This window comes from Coregonus clupeaformis, unplaced genomic scaffold (genome assembly GCF_020615455.1).
Source record: "Coregonus clupeaformis isolate EN_2021a unplaced genomic scaffold, ASM2061545v1 scaf0081, whole genome shotgun sequence".
NCBI lineage: Eukaryota > Metazoa > Chordata > Actinopteri > Salmoniformes > Salmonidae > Coregonus > Coregonus clupeaformis.
The window spans coordinates 576001-598235 of NW_025533536.1; the positions used below are offsets into that span (position 1 = coordinate 576001).

General features: G+C 40.8%; 1 protein-coding gene across 1 annotated transcript in view; it reads right to left on the reverse strand.

The window, feature by feature from the left end:
- Positions 1-22235, reverse strand: part of stau2 (staufen double-stranded RNA binding protein 2) — a gene marked incomplete at its 5' end in the record, with an annotated part of 268867 nt that overhangs the window by 16806 nt on the left and 229826 nt on the right. The window contains one exon of the mRNA XM_045213151.1: positions 17975-18040. Within this exon, the coding sequence (XP_045069086.1) occupies positions 17975-18040 (66 nt within the window). The remainder of the gene's footprint in view (positions 1-17974; positions 18041-22235) is intronic.

Sequence of the window (22235 nt, forward strand, 5' to 3'; positions counted from 1 at the left end):
CAGTTTACCCATACATCTCCAGTTTATCCATACATCTCCAGTTTACCCATACATCTCCAGTTTACCCATACATCTCCAGTTTACCCATACATCTCCAGTTTACCCATACATCTCCAGTTTACCCATACATCTCCAGTTTATCCATACATCTCCAGTTTATCCATACATCTCCAGTTTACCCATACATCTCCAGTTTACCCATACATCTCCAGTTTACCCATACATCTCCAGTTTACCCATACATCTCCAGTTTATCCATACATCTCCAGTTTATCCATACATCTATGGATTCTTCAATCACAATGAGCTGATTTCTGACGTGCTGTTCCTTCCCTAGTGTATTTCTGTATTGTTTTAATGTTTCACCATAGTGAAGGAGTAAGCTAAGGTTTTCTGGTTCTCTGGTTGTTTTGTCGTAGTTGTGCCTGGAGGGGGCACATTGGGGAGGGAATGATGTCACCTCCAGGTAGGTGTTGGTCCCCCTGTTTGCTGAGGGTGTCAGGTTCTTGCCCAGTTCTGGCATTTAGGTCACCACAGACTAGTACATGTCCCTGGGCCTGGAAATGATTGATCTCCCCCTCTAGGATGGAGAAGCTGTCTTCATTAACGTATGGGGATTCTATTGGGGGGATATAGGTAGCACACAGGATGAAATGTTTCTCTGTTGAGATTATTTCAGTATTTATTTCTAACCAAATGTAAAATGTTCCTGTTTTGATTAATTTAATAGAGTGAGTTAGGTCTGCCCTATACCAAATGATCATACCCCCTGAGTCCCTTCCCTGTTTCACACATGGTAGTTTGGTGGATGGGACTACCAGCTCTCTGTAACCTAGAGGGCAACCAGTAGGTCCGTCTCCTCTATACCATGTTTCTTGTAGGATGACAATGTCTGTATTTCTGATTTCTTTGGTGAGTCCAGGTTCCTTCTCTTTAGTCCAAAGGCAGATGACCTCAGACCTTGTACAGTATATTCCTGGTAGTAAAAGATGTGTAGTGTTGTTATTTGTGTGGTTTAGGCTCGGCCCATTAGTGGGAGAGCATGCTGAGCATCTGGTGCATGCCTCTTAGGTCAAATCTCTCTCTATATCTCTATGTACCTCTCTCTCTCTCTCTCTCTCTCTCTCTCTCTCTCTCTCTGTGTATCTCTCTGTATCTCTCTCTCTACCTCCCTCTCTCTTCCTCTCTCTCTCTCTCTCTCTCTCCCTCTCTCTCTCTCTCTCTCTCTCTCTCTCTCAATTCAATTCAATTCAATTCAATTTAAGGGCTTTATTGGCATGGGAAACGTGTGTTAACATTGCCAAAGCAAGTGAAGTAGATAGTAAACAAAAGTGAAATAAACAATAAATATTAACAGTAAACATTACACTCAGAAGTTTCAAAAGAATAAAGACATTTCAAATGTCATATTATGTATATATACAGTGTTGTAACAATGTGCAAATAGTTAAAGTACAAATGGGAAAATAAATAAACATAAATATGGGTTGTATTTACAATGGTGTTTGTTCTTCACTGGTTGCCCTTTTCTTGTGGCAACAGGTCACAAATCTTGCAGCTGTGATGGCACACTGTGGTTTTTCACCCAGTAGATAAGGGAGTTTATCAAAATTGGGTTTGTTTTCGAATTCTTTGTGGGTCGCTGTAATCTGAGGGAAATATGTGTCTCTAATATGGTCATACATTTGGCAGGAGGTTAGGAAGTGCAGCTCAGTTTCCACCTCATTTTGTGGGCAGTGTGCACATAGCCTGTCTTCTCTTGAGAGCCAGGTCTGCCTACGGCGGCCTTTCTCAATAGCAAGGCTATGCTCACTGAGTCTGTACATAGTCAAAGCTTTCCTTAAGTTTGGGTCAGTCACAGTGGTCAGGTATTCTGCCACTGTGTACTCTCTGTTTAGGGCCAAATAACATTCTAGTTTGCTCTGTTTTTTTGTTTGTTCTTTCCAATGTGTCAAGTAATTCTCTTTTTGTTTTCTCATGATTTGGTTGGGTCTAGTTGTGTTGTTGTTGTTGTTGTTGTCCTGGGGCTGTGTGTCTCTCTCTCTCTCTCTCTCTCTCTCTCTGTGTATCTCTCTGTATCTCTCTCTCTACCTCCCTCTCTCTTCCTCTCTCTCTCTCTCTCTCTGTGTATCTCTCTCTCTCTCTCTCTCTCTCTCTCTCTCTCTCTCTCTCTCTGTGTATATCTCTGTATCTCTCTCTCTACCTCCCTCTCTTCCTCTCTCTCTCTCTCTCTCTCTCCCTCTCTCTCTCTGTGTATTTTCTCTCTCTCTCTCTCTATGTCTCTGTCTCTCTCTGTGTATCTCTCTGTATCTCCCTCTCTCTCTCTCTGTATCTCTCTCTCTGTGTATCTCTCTGTATCTCTCTCTCTCCCTCCCTCTCTCTTCTCTCTCTCTCTCTCTCTCCCCCTCTCTCTCTCTCTCTCTCTCTCTCTCTGTCTCTGTCTCTCTCTCTGTGTATCTCTCTGTATCTCCCTCTCTCTCTCTGTATCTCTCTCTCTGTGTATCTCTCTCTCTACCTCCCTCTCTCTTCCTCTCTCTCTCTCTCTCTCTCTCTCTCTCTCTCTCTCTCTCTCTCTCTCTCTCTCTCTGTGTATCTCTCTGTACTCTCTCTCTCTACCTCCCTCTCTCTCTCTCTCTCTCTCTCCCTCTCTCTCTCTCTGTGTATCTCTCTCTCTCTCTCTCTCTCTCTCTCTGTCTCTGTCTCTCTCTCTGTGTATCTCTCTGTATCTCCCTCTCTCTCTCTCTCTCTCTCTCTGTATCTCTCTATCTCTATATTCAATTTAAGGGCTTTCTCTGTATCTATCTCTGTCTCTCTCGCTTTTGGTATCTCTCTGTGTATCTCTCTGTCTCTCTCTCTCCCTCCCTCCCTCCCTCTGTGTGGCTCCATCCTTCCTTTATCAGAATGTAAATATTGTTTTGGATTTAACGGTCTCCACATTGCACTACTTTAGACCAGAGCCCTATGGGCACTATACAGGGAATAGGGTGCCATTTGGGACGTCACTGTGTACTGGGTCTGGGTCTAGGACATCGATACCCTGTGTGGCCTAGTTCTGGTGTTGAGCTGGAAAACAAGGCGGGCTCTGATCAAAAGTAGTGCACTTTATAGGGAATAGGGTGCCATTTGGGAAGCACATAAATGAGAAAGAGTAAGAACTGTGGAGTGATTAACTACCCATGTAGTTCAGAGTGTAGTGGATTTGCCCATGTAGTTCAGAGTGTAGTGGATTTGCCCCACAGTCTATCTGTGATAATGACGTAAAGCTCTGGTCAGTTTGTCCTCACTTTGTTTTCTTTACCGCTGAAGATGACAGATCCTTTTCCCAGGGCTACACCTACTATGAAAATATACTACCCTTCAGCTCATTTCCTCTCTGTCTCTCACCCAATGACTTTCCACTCTCATAATTCATTATTTCATTATTTCATTCTCCGGATGCGTGTTCCTCCCTCCTCTCCTTCGTCACTGAAGAAGAGATAGCAGGGAGGGAGAGAGGGAGGGGGAGAGAGGGAGAGAGAAGGGGGCAGGCGGGGACGGCGTTATGGGCGGGCCTTAGGGGGCGTACCTCCTTGCCCGTCCTGAGTAACCTATAGAAACACCTGGCCAGAGGTCGGAAAGTGCCCATTTGGGGAAGTCTGACTTCTGATGACCTTAACTCACCACGTCCACCACCAATAAGCTGAGCTTCCCAGTCATTTTGTCTTCACCTCACACAGTAAGTCAACGGAATCTGTTTTTTTAAACATCCATTGCGAATTATAATATTTCCAATCTCCCCCTCGATAATCACCAAGCCTGATCTGATGATCTATCCAGTGGAAATGTCATAAAAATACCAGAAAATTTTTCTGATTTTATTTTTCGTCTTTATGTATTTATGGTAGTTATAGTCCTACTGCTGTGTTGGTCTATAGACTATCTCTGAGTTCTATGGTAGTTATAGTCCTACTGCTGTGTTGACCTATAGACTATCTCTGAGTTCTATGGTAGTTATAGTCCTACTGCTGTATTGGTCTATAGACTATCTCTGAGTTCTATGGTAGTTATAGTCCTACTGCTGTATTGGTCTATAGACTATCTCTGAGTTCTATGGTAGTTATAGTCCTACTGCTGTATTGGTCTATAGACTATCTCTGAGTTCTATGGTAGTTATAGTCCTACTGCTGTGTTGGTCTATAGACTATATCTGAGTTCTATGGTAGTTATAGTCCTACTGCTGTGTTGGTCTATAGACTATCTCTGAGTTCTATGGTAGTTATAGTCCTACTGCTGTGTTGGTCTATAGACTATCTCTGAGTTCTATGGTAGTTATAGTTCTACTGCTGTGTTGGTCTATAGACTATCTCTGAGTTCTATGGTAGTTATAGTCCTACTGCTGTATTGGTCTATAGACTATCTCTGAGTTCTATGGTAGTTATAGTCCTACTGCTGTGTTGGTCTATAGACTATCTCTGAGTTCTATGGTAGTTATAGTCCTACTGCTGTGTTGGTCTATAGACTATCTCTGAGTTCTATGGTAGTTATAGTCCTACTGCTGTGTTGGTCTATAGACTATCTCTGAGTTCTATGGTAGTTATAGTCCTACTGCTGTGTTGGTCTATAGACTATCTCTGAGTTCTATGGTAGTTATAGTCCTACTGCTGTGTTGACCTATAGACTATCTCTGAGTTCTATGGTAGTTATAGTCCTACTGCTGTGTTGGTCTATAGACTATCTCTGAGTTCTATGGTAGTTATAGTCCTACTGCTGCATTGGTCTATAGACTATCTCTGAGTTCTATGGTAGTTATAGTCCTACTGCTGTGTTGACCTATAGACTATCTCTGAGTTCTATGGTAGTTATAGTCCTACTGCTGTGTTGAACTATAGACTATCTCTGAGTTATATGGTAGTTATAGTCCTACTGCTGTGTTGGTCTATAGACTATCTCTGAGTTCTATGGTAGTTATAGTCCTACTGCTGTATTGGTCTATAGACTATCTCTGAGTTCTATGGTAGTTATAGTCCTACTGCTGTATTGGTCTATAGACTATCTCTGAGTTCTATGGTAGTTATAGTACTACTGCTGTATTGGTCTATAGACTATCTCTGAGTTCTATGGTAGTTATAGTCCTACTGCTGTGTTGGTCTATAGACTATCTCTGAGTTATATGGTAGTTATAGTTCTACTGCTGTGTTGGTCTATAGACTATCTCTGAGTTCTATGGTAGTTATAGTCCTACTGCTGTGTTGGTCTATAGACTATCTCTGAGTTCTATGGTAGTTATATTCCTACTGCTGTATTGGTCTATAGACTATCTCTGAGTTCTATGGTAGTTATAGTCCTACTGCTGTGTTGGTCTATAGACTATCTCTGAGTTCTATGGTAGTTGTAGTCCTACTGCTGTGTTTGTCTATAGACTATCTCTGAGTTCTATGGTAGTTATAGTCCTACTGCTGTATTGGTCTATAGACTATCTCTGAGTTCTATGGTAGTTATAGTCCTACTGCTGTGTTGGTCTATAGACTATCTCTGAGTTCTATGGTAGTTATAGTCCTACTGCTGTGTTGACCTATAGACTATCTCTGAGTTCTATGGTAGTTATAGTCCTACTGCTGTATTGGTCTATAGACTATCTCTGAGTTCTATGGTAGTTATAGTCCTACTGCTGTGTTGGTCTATAGACTATCTCTGAGTTCTATGGTAGTTATAGTCCTACTGCTGTGTTGGTCTATAGACTATCTCTGAGTTCTATGGTAGTTATAGTCCTACTGCTGTATTGGTCTATAGACTATCTCTGAGTTCTATGGTAGTTATAGTCCTACTGCTGTATTGGTCTATAGACTATCTCTGAGTTCTATGGTAGTTATAGTCCTACTGCTGTATTGGTCTATAGACTATCTCTGAGTTCTATGGTAGTTATAGTCCTACTGCTGTATTGGTCTATAGACTATATCTGAGTTCTATGGTAGTTATAGTCCTACTGCTGTGTTGGTCTATAGACTATCTCTGAGTTCTATGGTAGTTATAGTCCTACTGCTGTATTGGTCTATAGACTATCTCTGAGTTCTATGGTAGTTATAGGTCTACTGCTGTGTTGACCTATAGACTATCTCTGAGTTCTATGGTAGTTATAGTCCTACTGCTGTGTTGGTCTATAGACTATCTCTGAGTTCTATGGTAGTTATAGTCCTACTGCTGTGTTGACTTATAGACTATCTCTGAGTTCTATGGTAGTTATAGTCCTACTGCTGTGTTGACCTATAGACTATCTCTGAGTTCTATGGTAGTTATAGTTCTACTGCTGTGTTGGTCTATAGACTATCTCTGAGTTCTATGGTAGTTATAGTCCTACTGCTGTGTTGGTCTATAGACTATCTCTGAGTTATATGGTAGTTATAGTCCTACTGCTGTGTTGACTTATAGACTATCTCTGAGTTCTATGGTAGTTATAGTCCTACTGCTGTGATGACCCATAGACTATCTCTGAGTTCTATGGTAGTTATAGTCCTACTGCTGTATTGGTCTATAGACTATCTCTGAGTTCTATGGTAGTTATAGTCCTACTGCTGTATTGGTCTATAGACTATCTCTGAGTTCTATGGTAGTTATAGTCCTACTGCTGTGTTGGCCTATAGACTATCTCGGAGTTCTATGGTAGTTATAGTCCTACTGCTGTGTTGGCCTATAGACTATCTCTGAGTTCTATGGTAGTTATAGTCCTACTGCTGTGTTGGTCTATAGACTATCTCTGAGTTCTATGGTAGTTATAGTCCTACTGCTGTGTTGACTTATAGACTATCTCTGAGTTCTATGGTAGTTATAGTCCTACTGCTGTGTTGACCTATAGACTATCTCTGAGTTCTATGGTAGTTATAGTCCTACTGCTGTATTGGTCTATAGACTATCTCTGAGTTCTATGGTAGTTATAGTCCTACTGCTGTATTGGTCTATAGACTATCTCTGAGTTCTATGGTAGTTATAGTCCTACTGCTGTGTTGGCCTATAGACTATCTCTGAGTTCTATGGTAGTTATAGTCCTACTGCTGTGTTGGCCTATAGACTATCTCTGAGTTCTATGGTAGTTATAGTCCTACTGCTGTGTTGGTCTATAGACTATCTCAGAGTTCTATGGTAGTTATAGTCCTACTGCTGTATTGGTCTATAGACTATATCTGAGTTCTATGGTAGTTATAGTCCTACTGCTGTGTTGGTCTATAGACTATCTCTGAGTTCTATGGTAGTTATAGTCCTACTGCTGTGTTGGTCTATAGACTATATCTGAGTTCTATGGTAGTTATAGTCCTACTGCTGTGTTGGTCTATAGACTATCTCTGAGTTCTATGGTAGTTATAGTCCTACTGCTGTGTTGGTCTATAGACTATCTCTGAGTTCTATGGTAGTTATAGTCCTACTGCTGTGTTGGTCTATAGACTATCTCTGAGTTCTATGGTAGTTATAGTCCTACTGCTGTGTTGGTCTATAGACTATCTCTGAGTTCTATGGTAGTTATAGTCCTACTGCTGTGTTGGTCTATAGACTATCTCTGAGTTCTATGGTAGTTATAGTCCTACTGCTGTGTTGACCTATAGACTATCTCTGAGTTCTATGGTAGTTATAGTCCTACTGCTGTGTTGACCTATAGACTATCTCTGAGTTCTATGGTAGTTATAGTCCTACTGCTGTGTTGGTCTATAGACTATCTCTGAGTTCTATGGTAGTTATAGTCCTACTGCTGTGTTGGTCTATAGACTATCTCTGAGTTCTATGGTAGTTATAGTCCTACTGCTGTATTGGTCTATAGACTATCTCTGAGTTCTATGGTAGTTATAGTCCTACTGCTGTGTTGACCTATAGACTATCTCTGAGTTCTATGGTAGTTATAGTCCTACTGCTGTGTTGGTCTATAGACTATCTCTGAGTTCTATGGTAGTTATAGTCCTACTGCTGTGTTGGTCTATAGACTATCTCTGAGTTCTATGGTAGTTATAGTCCTACTGCTGTGTTGGTCTATAGACTATCTCTGAGTTCTATGGTAGTTATAGTCCTACTGCTGTGTTGGTCTATAGACTATCTCTGAGTTCTATGGTAGTTATAGTCCTACTGCTGTGTTGGTCTATAGACTATCTCTGAGTTCTATGGTAGTTATAGTCCTACTGCTGTATTGATCTATAGACTATCTCTGAGTTCTATGGTAGTTATAGTCCTACTGCTGTGTTGGTCTATAGACTATCTCTGAGTTCTATGGTAGTTATAGTCCTACTGCTGTGTTGGTCTATAGACTATCTCTGAGTTCTATGGTAGTTATAGTCCTACTGCTGTATTGGTCTATAGACTATCTCTGAGTTCTATGGTAGTTATAGTCCTACTGCTGTGTTGACCTATAGACTATCTCTGAGTTCTATGGTAGTTATAGTCCTACTGCTGTGTTGGTCTATAGACTATCTCTGAGTTCTATGGTAGTTATAGTCCTACTGCTGTGTTGGTCTATAGACTATCTCTGAGTTCTATGGTAGTTATAGTCCTACTGCTGTATTGGTCTATAGACTATCTCTGAGTTCTATGGTAGTTATAGTCTTACTGCTGTGTTGGTCTATAGACTATCTCTGAGTTCTATGGTAGTTATAGTCCTACTGCTGTGTTGGTCTATAGACTATCTCTGAGTTCTATGGTAGTTATAGTCCTACTGCTGTGTTGGTCTATAGACTATCTCTGAGTTCTATGGTAGTTATAGTCCTACTGCTGTGTTGGTCTATAGACTATCTCTGAGTTCTATGGTAGTTATAGTCTTACTGCTGTGTTGGTCTATAGACTATCTCTGAGTTCTATGGTAGTTATAGTCCTACTGCTGTATTGGTCTATAGACTATCTCTGAGTTCTATGGTAGTTATAGTCCTACTGCTGTATTGGTCTATAGACTATCTCTGAGTTCTATGGTAGTTATAGTCCTACTGCTGTGTTGGTCTATAGACTATCTCTGAGTTATATGGTAGTTATAGTCCTACTACTGTATTGGTCTATAGACTATCTCTGAGTTCTATGGTAGTTATAGTCCTACTGCTGTGTTGGTCTATAGACTATCTCTGAGTTCTATGGTAGTTATAGTCCTACTGCTGTATTGGTCTATAGACTATCTCTGAGTTCTATGGTAGTTATAGTCCTACTGCTGTGTTGGTCTATAGACTATCTCTGAGTTCTATGGTAGTTATAGTCCTACTGCTGTGTTGACCTATAGACTATCTCTGAGTTCTATGGTAGTTATAGTCCTACTGCTGTGTTGGTCTATAGACTATCTCTGAGTTCTATGGTAGTTATAGTCCTACTGCTGTGTTGGTCTATAGACTATCTCTGAGTTCTATGGTAGTTATAGTCCTACTGCTGTGTTGGTATATAGACTATCTCTGAGTTCTATGGTAGTTATAGTCCTACTGCTGTATTGGTCTATAGACTATCTCTGAGTTCTATGGTAGTTATAGTCCTACTGCTGTGTTGGTCTATAGACTATCTCTGAGTTCTATGGTAGTTATAGTCCTACTGCTGTATTGGTCTATAGACTATCTCTGAGTTCTATGGTAGTTATAGTCCTACTGCTGTATTGGTCTATAGACTATCTCTGAGTTCTATGGTAGTTATAGTCCTACTGCTGTATTGGTCTATAGACTATCTCTGAGTTCTATGGTAGTTATAGTCCTACTGCTGTGTTGGTCTATAGACTATCTCTGAGTTCTATGGTAGTTATAGTCCTACTGCTGTATTGGTCTATAGACTATCTCTGAGTTCTATGGTAGTTATAGTCCTACTGCTGTGTTGGTCTATAGACTATCTCTGAGTTCTATCGTAGTTATAGTCCTACTGCTGTGTTGGTCTATAGACTATCTCTGAGTTCTATGGTAGTTATAGTCCTACTGCTGTGTTGGTCTATATACTATCTCTGAGTTCTATGGTAGTTATAGTCCTACTGCTGTATTGGTCTATAGACTATCTCTGAGTTCTATGGTAGTTATAGTGCTACTACTGTGTTGGTCTATAGACTATCTCTGAGTTCTATGGTAGTTATAGTCCTACTGCTGTGTTGGTCTATAGACTATCTCTGAGTTCTATGGTAGTTATAGTCCTACTGCTGTGTTGGTCTATAGACTATCTCTGAGTTCTATGGTAGTTATAGTCCTACTGCTGTGTTGGTCTATAGACTATCTCTGAGTTCTATGGTAGTTATAGTCCTACTGCTGTATTGGTCTATAGACTATCTCTGAGTTCTATGGTAGTTATAGTCCTACTGCTGTATTGGTCTATAGACTATCTCTGAGTTCTATGGTAGTTATAGTCCTACTGCTGTATTGGTCTATAGACTATCTCTGAGTTCTATGGTAGTTATAGTCCTACTGCTGTGTTGGTCTATAGACTGTCTCTGAGTTCTATGGTAGTTATAGTCCTACTGCTGTGTTGGTCTATAGACTATCTCTGAGTTCTATGGTAGTTATAGTCCTACTGCTGTATTGGTCTATAGACTATCTCTGAGTTCTATGGTAGTTATAGTCCTACTGCTGTGTTGGTCTATAGACTATCTCTGAGTTCTATGGTAGTTATAGTCCTACTGCTGTGTTGGTCTATAGACTATCTCTGAGTTCTATGGTAGTTATAGTCCTACTGCTGTCTTGGTCTATAGACTATCTCTGAGTTCTATGGTAGTTATAGTCCTACTGCTGTGTTGGTCTATAGACTATCTCTGAGTTCTATGGTAGTTATAGTCCTACTGCTGTGTTGGTCTATAGACTATCTCTGAGTTCTATGGTAGTTATAGTCCTACTGCTGTGCTGGTCTATAGACTATCTCTGAGTTCTATGGTAGTTATAGTCCTACTGCTGTGTTGGTCTATAGACTATCTCTGAGTTCTATGGTAGTTATAGTCCTACTGCTGTATTGGTCTATAGACTATCTCTGAGTTCTATGGTAGTTATAGTCCTACTGCTGTGTTGGTCTATAGACTATCTCTGAGTTCTATGGTAGTTATAGTCCTACTGCTGTGTTGGTCTATAGACTATCTCTGAGTTCTATGGTAGTTATAGTCCTACTGCTGTGTTGGTCTATAGACTATCTCTGAGTTCTATGGTAGTTATAGTCCTACTGCTGTGTTGGTCTATAGACTATCTCTGAGTTCTATGGTAGTTATAGTCCTACTGCTGCATTGGTCTATAGACTATCTCTGAGTTCTATGGTAGTTATAGTCCTACTGCTGTGTTGACCTATAGACTATCTCTTAGTTCTATGGTAGTTATAGTCCTACTGCTGTATTGGTCTATAGACTATCTCTGAGTTCTATGGTAGTTATAGTCCTACTGCTGTGTTGGTCTATAGACTATCTCTGAGTTCTATGGTAGTTATAGTCCTACTGCTGTATTGGTCTATAGACTATCTCTGAGTTCTATGGTAGTTATAGTCCTACTGCTGTGTTGGTCTATAGACTATCTCTGAGTTCTATGGTAGTTATAGTCCTACTGCTGTATTGGTCTATAGACTATCTCTGAGTTCTATGGTAGTTATAGTCCTACTGCTGTGTTGGTCTATAGACTATCTCTGAGTTCTATGGTAGTTATAGTCCTACTGCTGTGTTGACCTATAGACTATCTCTGAGTTCTATGGTAGTTATAGTCCTACTGCTGTGTTGGTCTATAGACTATCTCTGAGTTCTATGGTAGTTATAGTCCTACTGCTGTGTTGGTCTATAGACTATCTCTGAGTTCTATGGTAGTTATAGTCCTACTGCTGTGTTGGTCTATAGACTATCTCTGAGTTCTAGGTAGTTATAGTCCTACTGCTGTGTTGACCTATAGACTATCTCTGAGTTCTATGGTAGTTATAGTCCTACTGCTGTGTTGGTCTATAGACTATCTCTGAGTTCTATGGTAGTTATAGTCCTACTGTTGTATTGGTCTATAGACTATCTCTGAGTTCTATGGTAGTTATAGTCCTACTGCTGTATTGGTCTATAGACTATCTCTGAGTTCTATGGTAGTTATAGTCCTACTGCTGTGTTGGTCTATAGACTATCTCTGAGTTCTATGGTAGTTATAGTCCTACTGCTGTGTTGACCTATAGACTATCTCTGAGTTCTATGGTAGTTATAGTCCTACTGCTGTGTTGGTCTATAGACTATCTCTGAGTTCTATGGTAGTTATAGTCCTACTGCTGTGTTGGTCTATAGACTATCTCTGAGTTCTATGGTAGTTATAGTCCTACTGCTGTGTTGACCTATAGACTATCTCTGAGTTCTATGGTAGTTATAGTCCTACTGCTGTGTTGACCTATAGACTATCTCTGAGTTCTATGGTAGTTATAGTCCTACTGCTGTGTTGACCTATAGACTATCTCTGAGTTCTATGGTAGGTATAGTCCTACTGCTGTGTTGGTCTATAGACTATCTCTGAGTTCTATGGTAGTTATAGTCCTACTACTGTGTTGACCTATAGACTATCTCTGAGTTCTATGGTAGTTATAGTCCTACTGCTGTGTTGGTCTATAGACTATCTCTGAGTTCTATGGTAGTTATAGTCCTACTGCTGTGTTGGTCTATAGACTATCTCTGAGTTCTATGGTAGTTATAGTCCTACTGCTGTGTTGACCTATAGACTATCTCTGAGTTCTATGGTAGTTATAGTCCTACTGCTGTGTTGACCTATAGACTATCTCTGAGTTCTATGGTAGTTATAGTCCTACTGCTGTGTTGACCTATAGACTATCTCTGAGTTCTATGGTAGTTATAGTCCTACTGCTGTGTTGGTCTATAGACTATCTCTGAGTTCTATGGTAGTTATAGTCCTACTGCTGTGTTGGTCTATAGACTATCTCTGAGTTCTATGGTAGTTATAGTCCTACTGCTGTGTTGGTCTATAGACTATCTCTGAGTTCTATGGTAGTTATAGTCCTACTGCTGTGTTGACCTATAGACTATCTCTGAGTTCTATGGTAGTTATAGTCCTACTGCTGTGTTGGTCTATAGACTATCTCTGAGTTCTATGGTAGTTATAGTCCTACTGCTGTATTGGTCTATAGACTATCTCTGAGTTCTATGGTAGTTATAGTCCTACTGCTGTATTGGTCTATAGACTATCTCTGAGTTCTATGGTAGTTATAGTCCTACTGCTGTGTTGGTCTATAGACTATCTCTGAGTTCTATGGTAGTTATAGTCCTACTGCTGTGTTGACCTATAGACTATCTCTGAGTTCTATGGTAGTTATAGTCCTACTGCTGTGTTGGTCTATAGACTATCTCTGATCTCTATGGTAGTTATAGTCCTACTGCTGTGTTGGTCTATAGACTATCTCTGAGTTCTATGGTAGTTATAGTCCTACTGCTGTGTTGACCTATAGACTATCTCTGAGTTCTATGGTAGTTATAGTCCTACTGCTGTGTTGACCTATAGACTATCTCTGAGTTCTATGGTAGTTATAGTCCTACTGCTGTGTTGGTCTATAGACTATCTCTGAGTTCTATGGTAGTTATAGTCCTACTGCTGTATTGGTCTATAGACTATCTCTGAGTTCTATGGTAGTTATAGTCCTACTGCTGTGTTGGTCTATAGACTTTCTCTGAGTTCTATGGTAGTTATAGTCCTACTGCTGTGTTGGTCTATATACTATCTCTGAGTTCTATGGTAGTTATAGTCCTACTGCTGTGTTGGTCTATAGACTATCTCTGAGTTCTATGGTAGTTATAGTCCTACTGCTGTGTTGGTCTATAGACTATCTCTGAGTTCTATGGTAGTTATAGTCCTACTGCTGTGTTGGTCTATAGACTATCTCTGAGTTCTATGGTAGTTATAGTCCTACTGCTGTATTGGTCTATAGACTATCTCTGAGTTCTATGGTAGTTATAGTCCTACTGCTGTATTGGTCTATAGACTATCTCTGAGTTCTATGGTAGTTATAGTCCTACTGCTGTATTGGTCTATAGACTATCTCTGAGTTCTATGGTCTCATTTTCTTTAGCCGCCAATGGATCAGGGTGTATTAATGTGTCCATATGGCAGAGGCTGGTGATCTGACATTAGCTGAATTTGAACTTTTAGATTTGTATCATTTTAATTCAGCTCCTTATGATTAACCAAGTAAAAAAAAACCGAAAATGTTATTATTGAAATGAAACTGTTCCACGAAATGGTAGGATAAATTGTAAGCTTCCCCAAACTTGCGCCGCCAATGTAGTGATCAGATGAAAACATCATGACTGGTTGTGTTTATTCCACATTAAAAGGCAATACAGTTAAACTGCATGTCTTTACTATACAAACCCATAAAAAAAAAAAATGCACGCACAAGCATGCCGAAATAGGAGGTCCCGTGAAAAAAAAAACGTGTCCCCTTATGAAAATCAAATGCCCTGATTGGTTCTGGAGCCGTTCCTGGAGGCCGGGAGGGGGGTGGAGGGTGACGCGGGAGGGGGGTGGAGGGTGACGCGGGAGGGGGGTGGAGGGTGACGCGGGAGGGGGGTGGAGGGTGACGCGGGAGGTCCAGTGGAAGGAGCCATGTGTTTCCCACAGTGGAGTGGTTGTGTGTGTGTGTGTGTGTGTGTGTGTGTGTGTGTGTGTGTGTGTGTGTGTGTGTGTGTATAACTGGTTGGCCCATGACCAGACTCTGGTGTAGTGGTGACAGATAGATAACCATCATGCAAAGCGGGGCATGTGGAGGAGGGGTGGGGGTGGAGTGGGGGGGGGTTATATGTAAATGCAGAGCGGAGTGGACACACACACACACACTACACACTACACTACACACTGCACTACACACACTACACACACACACTATACACTACACTACACTACACACACTACACACTACACACTACCCTACTACGCACTACACCCTACCCTACACACTACACTACACACTGCACTACACACCACACTACACACTGCACTACACTACACTACACACTACCCTACTACGCACTACACCCTACCCTACACACTACACTACACTACACCCTCATGTAATTCCCTGCAGCCTTTACAGCCTACAGCTCTGTGACATTTAAAGGACAAACCTCCTTTCCTGTATACGATATTACATACATACTGTATACGATATTACATACAGACGGTATACGATATTACATACAGACGGTATACGATATTACATACAGACGGTATACGATATTACATACAGACTGTATACGATATTACATACAGAATGGTATACGATATTACATACAGACGGTATACGATATTACATACAGACTGTATACGATATTACATACAGACGGTATACGATATTACATACAGACAGTATACGATATTACATACAGACTGTATACGATATTACATACAGACTGTATACGATATTACATACAGACTGTATACGATATTACATACAGAATGGTATACGATATTACATACAGACTGTATACGATATTACATACAGACGGTATACGATATTACATACAGACTGTATACGATATTACATACAGACGGTATACGATATTACATACAGACTGTATACGATATTACATACAGACTGTATACGATATTACATACAGACTGTATACGATATTACATACAGACTGTATACGATATTACATACAGACTGTATACGATATTACATACAGACGGTATACGATATTACATACACACTGTATACGATATTACATACAGACTGTATACGATATTACATACAGACCGTATACGATATTACATACAGACCGTATACGATATTACATACAGACTGTATACGATATTACATACAGACTGTATACGATATTACATACAGACTGTATACGATATTACATACAGACGGTATACGATATTACATACAGACTGTATACGATATTACATACAGACTGTATACGATATTACATACAGACTGTATACGATATTACATACAGAATGGTATACGATATTACATACAGACTGTATACGATATTACATACAGACGGTATACGATATTACATACAGACTGTATACGATATTACATACAGACTGTATACGATATTACATACAGACTGTATACGATATTACATACAGAATGGTATACGATATTACATACAGACTGTATACGATATTACATACAGACCGTATACGATATTACATACAGACGGTATACGATATTACATACAGACTGTATACGATATTACATACAGACGGTATACGATATTACATACAGACGGTATACGATATTACATACAGACTGTATACGATATTACATACAGACTGTATACGATATTACATACAGACGGTATACGATATTACATACAGACGGTATACGATATTACATACAGACTGTATACGATATTACATACAGACTGTATACGATATTACATACAGACTGTATACGATATTACATAGACGGTATACGATATTACATACAGACGGTATACGATATTACATACAGACTGTATACGATATTACATACAGACCGTATACGATATTACATACAGACCGTATACGATATTACATACAGACGGTATACGATATTACATACAGACGGTATACGATATTACATACAGACTGTATACGATATTACATACAGACTGTATACGATATTACATACAGACGGTATACGATATTACATACAGACTGTATACGATATTACATACAGACTGTATACGATATTACATACAGACGGTATACGATATTACATACAGACTGTATACGATATTACATACAGACGGTATACGATATTACATACAGACTGTATACGATATTACATACAGACGGTATACGATATTACATACAGACGGTATACGATATTACATACAGACTGTATACGATATTACATACAGACGGTATACGATATTACATACAGACTGTATACGATATTACATACAGACGGTATACGATATTACATACATACTGTATAACGATATTACATACAGACGGTATACGATATTACATACAGACGGTATACGATATTACATACAGACTGTATACGATATTACATACAGACTGTATACGATATTACATACAGACTGTATACATATATACAACAGAATGGTATACGATATTACATACAGACTGTATACGAATATTACATACATACTGTATACGATATTACATACAGAATGGTATACGATATTACATACAGACTGTATACGATATTACATACATACTGTATACGATATTACATACAGACGGTATACGATATTACATAGACTGTATACGATATTACATACATACTGTATACAATATTACATACAGACTGTATACGATATTACATACAGACTGTATACGATATTACATACAGACTGTATACGATATTACATACAGACTGTATACGATATTACATACAGACTGTATACGATATTACATACATACTGTATACGATATTACATACAGACGGTATACGATATTACATACAGACGGTATACGATATTACATACAGACTGTATACGATATTACATACAGACGGTATACGATATTACATACAGACGGTATACGATATTACATACAGACTGTATACGATATTACATACAGACGGTATACGATATTACATACAGACGGTATACGATATTACATACAGACTGTATACGATATTACATACAGACTGTATACGATATTACATACAGACGGTATACGATATTACATACAGACTGTATACGATATTACATACAGACGGTATACGATATTACATACAGACGGTATACGATATTACATACAGACGGTATACGATATTACATACAGACGGTATACGATATTACATACAGACTGTATCGATGGCAATTTGAATGCACAAAAATACTGTGACGACATCCTAAGGCCCACTGTGAGGCCCATCTTTTTTAAGGTATCGGTGACCAACAGATGCATGTGAAATCCATAGATCAGGGCCTAATTAATTAATTTCAATTGGCTGATTTCCTCATGAACTGTAACGCAGTAAAAATCAATGAAATGATTGCATGTTTGCGTTTATACTGTATTTTTGTTCAGTATATTGTGGGGCCATGCTGGCGTGGAATCGCCCACTAGTGTCTATGTGGCATTATAGATGCTCCGTGTTTTACCTTGATAGGGCCGTCCACCGTGTCCACTCCCTGCTCCGACAGCTGTTTCAAGGCACTTAGAGCAGCCTGCGGAGAGAGAGAGAGAGAGAGAGAGAAGAAGAACAGGTGGCCCAGTGAGAGAGGGAGGGAGAGAAGGAGGGACTGAGTGTCACCGTTCAGATGCTTTTCAAACAACACTTAGTCTGAGAAACCCAATGCCAACAGGACACTCTCCCTTCTAACACGGACACTTAGTCTGAGAAACCCAATGCCAACAGGACACTCTCCCTTCTAACACGGACACTTAGTCTGAGAAACCCAATGCCAACAGGACACTCTCCCTTCTAACACGGACACTTATTCTGAGAAACCCAATGCCAACAGGACACTCTCCCTTCTAACACGGACACTTAGTCTGAGAAACCCAATGCCAACAGGACACTCTCCCTTCTGTCTCCCGAGTGGCGCAGTGGTCTAAGGCTGTGCCACTAGAGATCCTGGTTCGAATCCAGGCTCTGTTGTAGCCGGCCGCGACCGGGAGACCCATGGGGCGGCGCACAATTGGCCCAGCGTCGTCCAGGGTAGGGGAGGGAATGGCCGGCAGGTTTGTGGGTTCGATTCCCACAGGGGGCCTGTATAAAAAATATATATATAATGTATGCACTCACTAACTGTAAGTCGCTCTGGATAAGAGCGTCTGCTAAATGACTAAAATGTAAAATGTAACACGGACACTTAGTCTGAGAAACCCAATGCCAACAGGACACTTTCCCTTCTAACACGGACACTTAGTCTGAGAAACCCAATGCCAACAGGACACTCTCCCTTCTAACACGGACACTTAGTCTGAGAAACCCAATGCCAACAGGACACTCTCCCTTCTAACACGGACACTTAGTCTGAGAAACCCAATGCCAACAGGACACTCTCCCTTCTAACACGGACACTTAGTCTGAGAAATCCAATGCCAACAGGACACTCCCTTCTAACACGGACACTTAGTCTGAGAAACCCAATGCCAACAGGACACTCTCCCTTCTAACACGGACACTTAGTCTGAAAAACCCAATGCCAACAGGACACTCTCCCTTCTAACACGGACACTTAGTCTGAGAAATCCAATGCCAACAGGACACTCCCTTCTAACACGGACACTTAGTCTGAGAAACCCAATGCCAACAGGACACTCTCCCTTCTAACACGGACACTTAGTCTGAAAAACCCAATGCCAACAGGACACTCTCCCTTCTAACACGGACACTTAGTCTGAGAAATCCAATGCCAACAGGACACTCTCCCTTCTAACACGGACACTTAGTCTGAGAAATCCAATGCCAACAGGACACTCCCTTCTAACACAGACACTTAGTCTGAGAAACCCAATGCCAACAGGACACTCTCCCTTCTAACACGGACACTTAGTCTGAAAAACCCAATGCCAACAGGACACTCTCCCTTCTAACACGGACACTTAGTCTGAGAAACCCAATGCCAACAGGACACTCTCCCTTCTAACACGGACACTTAGTCTGAGAAACCCAATGCCAACAGGACACTCTCCCTTCTAACACGGACACTTAGTCTGAAAAACCCAATGCCAACAGGACACCTTCCCTTCTCCCTTCTAACATATTCATATTGTTCAGATGGTTTAATAGTCACATGTACAAGGTTGCAGGTGTGATTGCAGGGTACAGTGAAAATCTTAGGCTTCGAGCTCCAACATGCAGGACTAGTGAAACACAGGACTAGTGAAACGCAGGACTAGTGAAACGCAGGACTAGTGAAACGCAGGACTAGTGAAACGCAGGACTAGTGAAACGCAGGACTAGTGAAACGCAGGACTAGTGAAACACAGGACTAGTGAAACACAGGACTAGTGAAACGCAGGACTAGTGAAACGCAGGACTAGTGAAACGCAGGACTAGTGAAACGCAGGACTAGTGAAACGCAGGACTAGTGAAACGCAGGACTAGTGAAACACAGGACTAGTGAAACACAGGACTAGTGAAACGTTCCCTTCTCCCCATGTTGGCTTTGGCACCGTTCCCCTAAATGTTCATCTAGCGTTATTGGGCTAATATGTGTGTGTTTTAGTGTATGTGTGTGTGTGTGTTAATGACTTACTGATTGTGTGTGTGTCTTTCTGTGCGTGTGTGTGTGTGTGTGTGTTTCCCCCTCACTGTGTTTGTCTAGTGTTATTGGGTTAACATTTCCACTTTGTGTTTGGCTGCCTGCATTTTCCTAAGTCAATCACTTGTCCCATCTGCATTCCGGACCACTGACACAATGTAAACAGCTTCAGGCCTACAATACCTATCAATCACACACACTGGCTTAGAAACACAGCAACAGACATTGACTACTAACAACACACACTGCTAACAGATACACTAACAGATACAACTCTGTCTGCATCCTATGTAACGCACTACTTTTGACTGGTCCTAAGGGCCCTGGTCAAAAGTAGTGCGTTACATAGGGAATAGAGTGGCATTTGGGAGGCAGACCCAATGTCTGCTGAGCAATAGGCTATCCAATGGAAGATTTGGTCCATGGTTGTGGGCGGCGAGAGAGCGTCGGGCCAGTAACCAATACATTGCTGGTTCGAATCGATGATGGGTTGCTGTGAAGCAATTTGTGACAAATGCTTTGTTTGTGAAAAGCTCTTCCATGAAATTTAATGGATCTTTCTTGTGCAGCATAAACAGAAGAAGTAGAACAAGAAGCTTTGTGGTAATGAAGGGTAATGGTATGTGATAGGTGAAGGGTACTGGTATGTGGTAATGGTATGTGATAGGTGAAGGGTACTGGTATGTGATAGGTGAAGATGTGGTAATGGTATGTGATAGGTGAAGGGTAATGGTATGTGGTAATGGTATGTGATAGGTGAAGGGTAATGGTATGTGATAGGTGAAGATGCGGTAATGGTATGTGGTAGATGAAGATGCGGTAATGGTATGTGGTAGATGAAGATGCGGTAATGGTATGTGGTAGATGAAGGGGGAGATGTGGTAATGGTATGTGGTAGATGAAGGGGGAGATGTGGTAATGGTATGTGGTAGATGAAGGGGAAGATGTGGTAATGGTATGTGGTAGATGAAGGGGAAGATGTGGTAATGGTATGTGGTAGATGAAGGGGAAGATGTGGTAATGGTATGTGGTAGATGAAGGGGAAGATGTGGTAATGGTATGTGGTAGATGAAGGGGAAGATGTGGTAATGGTATGTGGTAGATGAAGGGGAAGATGTGGTAATGGTATGTGGTAGATGAAGGGGAAGATGCGGTAATGGTATGTGGTAGATGAAGGGGTAGATGTGGTAATGGTATGTGGTAGATGAAGGGGAAGATGTGGTAATGGTATGTGGTAGATGAAGGGGAAGATGTGGTAATGGTATGTGGTAGATGAAAGGGAAGATGTGGTAATGGTATGTGGTAGATGAAGGGGAAGATGTGGTAATGGTATGTGGTAGATGAAGGGGGGAGATGTGGTAATGGTATGTGGTAGATGAAGGGGAAGATGTGGTAATGGTATGTGGTAGATGAAGGGGAAGATGTGGTAATGGTATGTGGTAGATGAAGATGCGGTAATGGTATGTGGTAGATGAAGGGGAAGATGTGGTAATGGTATGTGGTAGATGAAGGGGAGATGTGGTAATGGTATGTGGTAGATGAAGGGGAAGATGCGGTAATGGTATGTGGTAGATGAAGATGCGGTAATGGTATGTGGTAGATGAAGGGGGAGATGTGGTAATGGTATGTGGTAGATGAAGGGGGAGATGTGGTAATGGTATGTGGTAGATGAAGGGGAAGATGTGGTAATGGTATGTGGTAGATGAAGGGGTAGATGTGGTAATGGTATGTGGTAGATGAAGGGGAAGATGTGGTAATGGTATGTGGTAGATGAAGGGGAAGATGTGGTAATGGTATGTGGTAGATGAAAGGGAAGATGTGGTAATGGTATGTGGTAGATGAAGGGGAAGATGTGGTAATGGTATGTGGTAGATGAAGGGGGAGATGTGGTAATGGTATGTGGTAGATGAAGGGGAAGATGTGGTAATGGTATGTGGTAGATGAAGGGGAAGATGTGGTAATGGTATGTGGTAGATGAAGATGCGGTAATGGTATGTGGTAGATGAAGGGGAAGATGTGGTAATGGTATGTGGTAGATGAAGGGGAGATGTGGTAATGGTATGTGGTAGATGAAGGGGAAGATGCGGTAATGGTATGTGGTAGATGAAGGGGAAGATGTGGTAATGGTATGTGGTAGATGAAGGGGGAG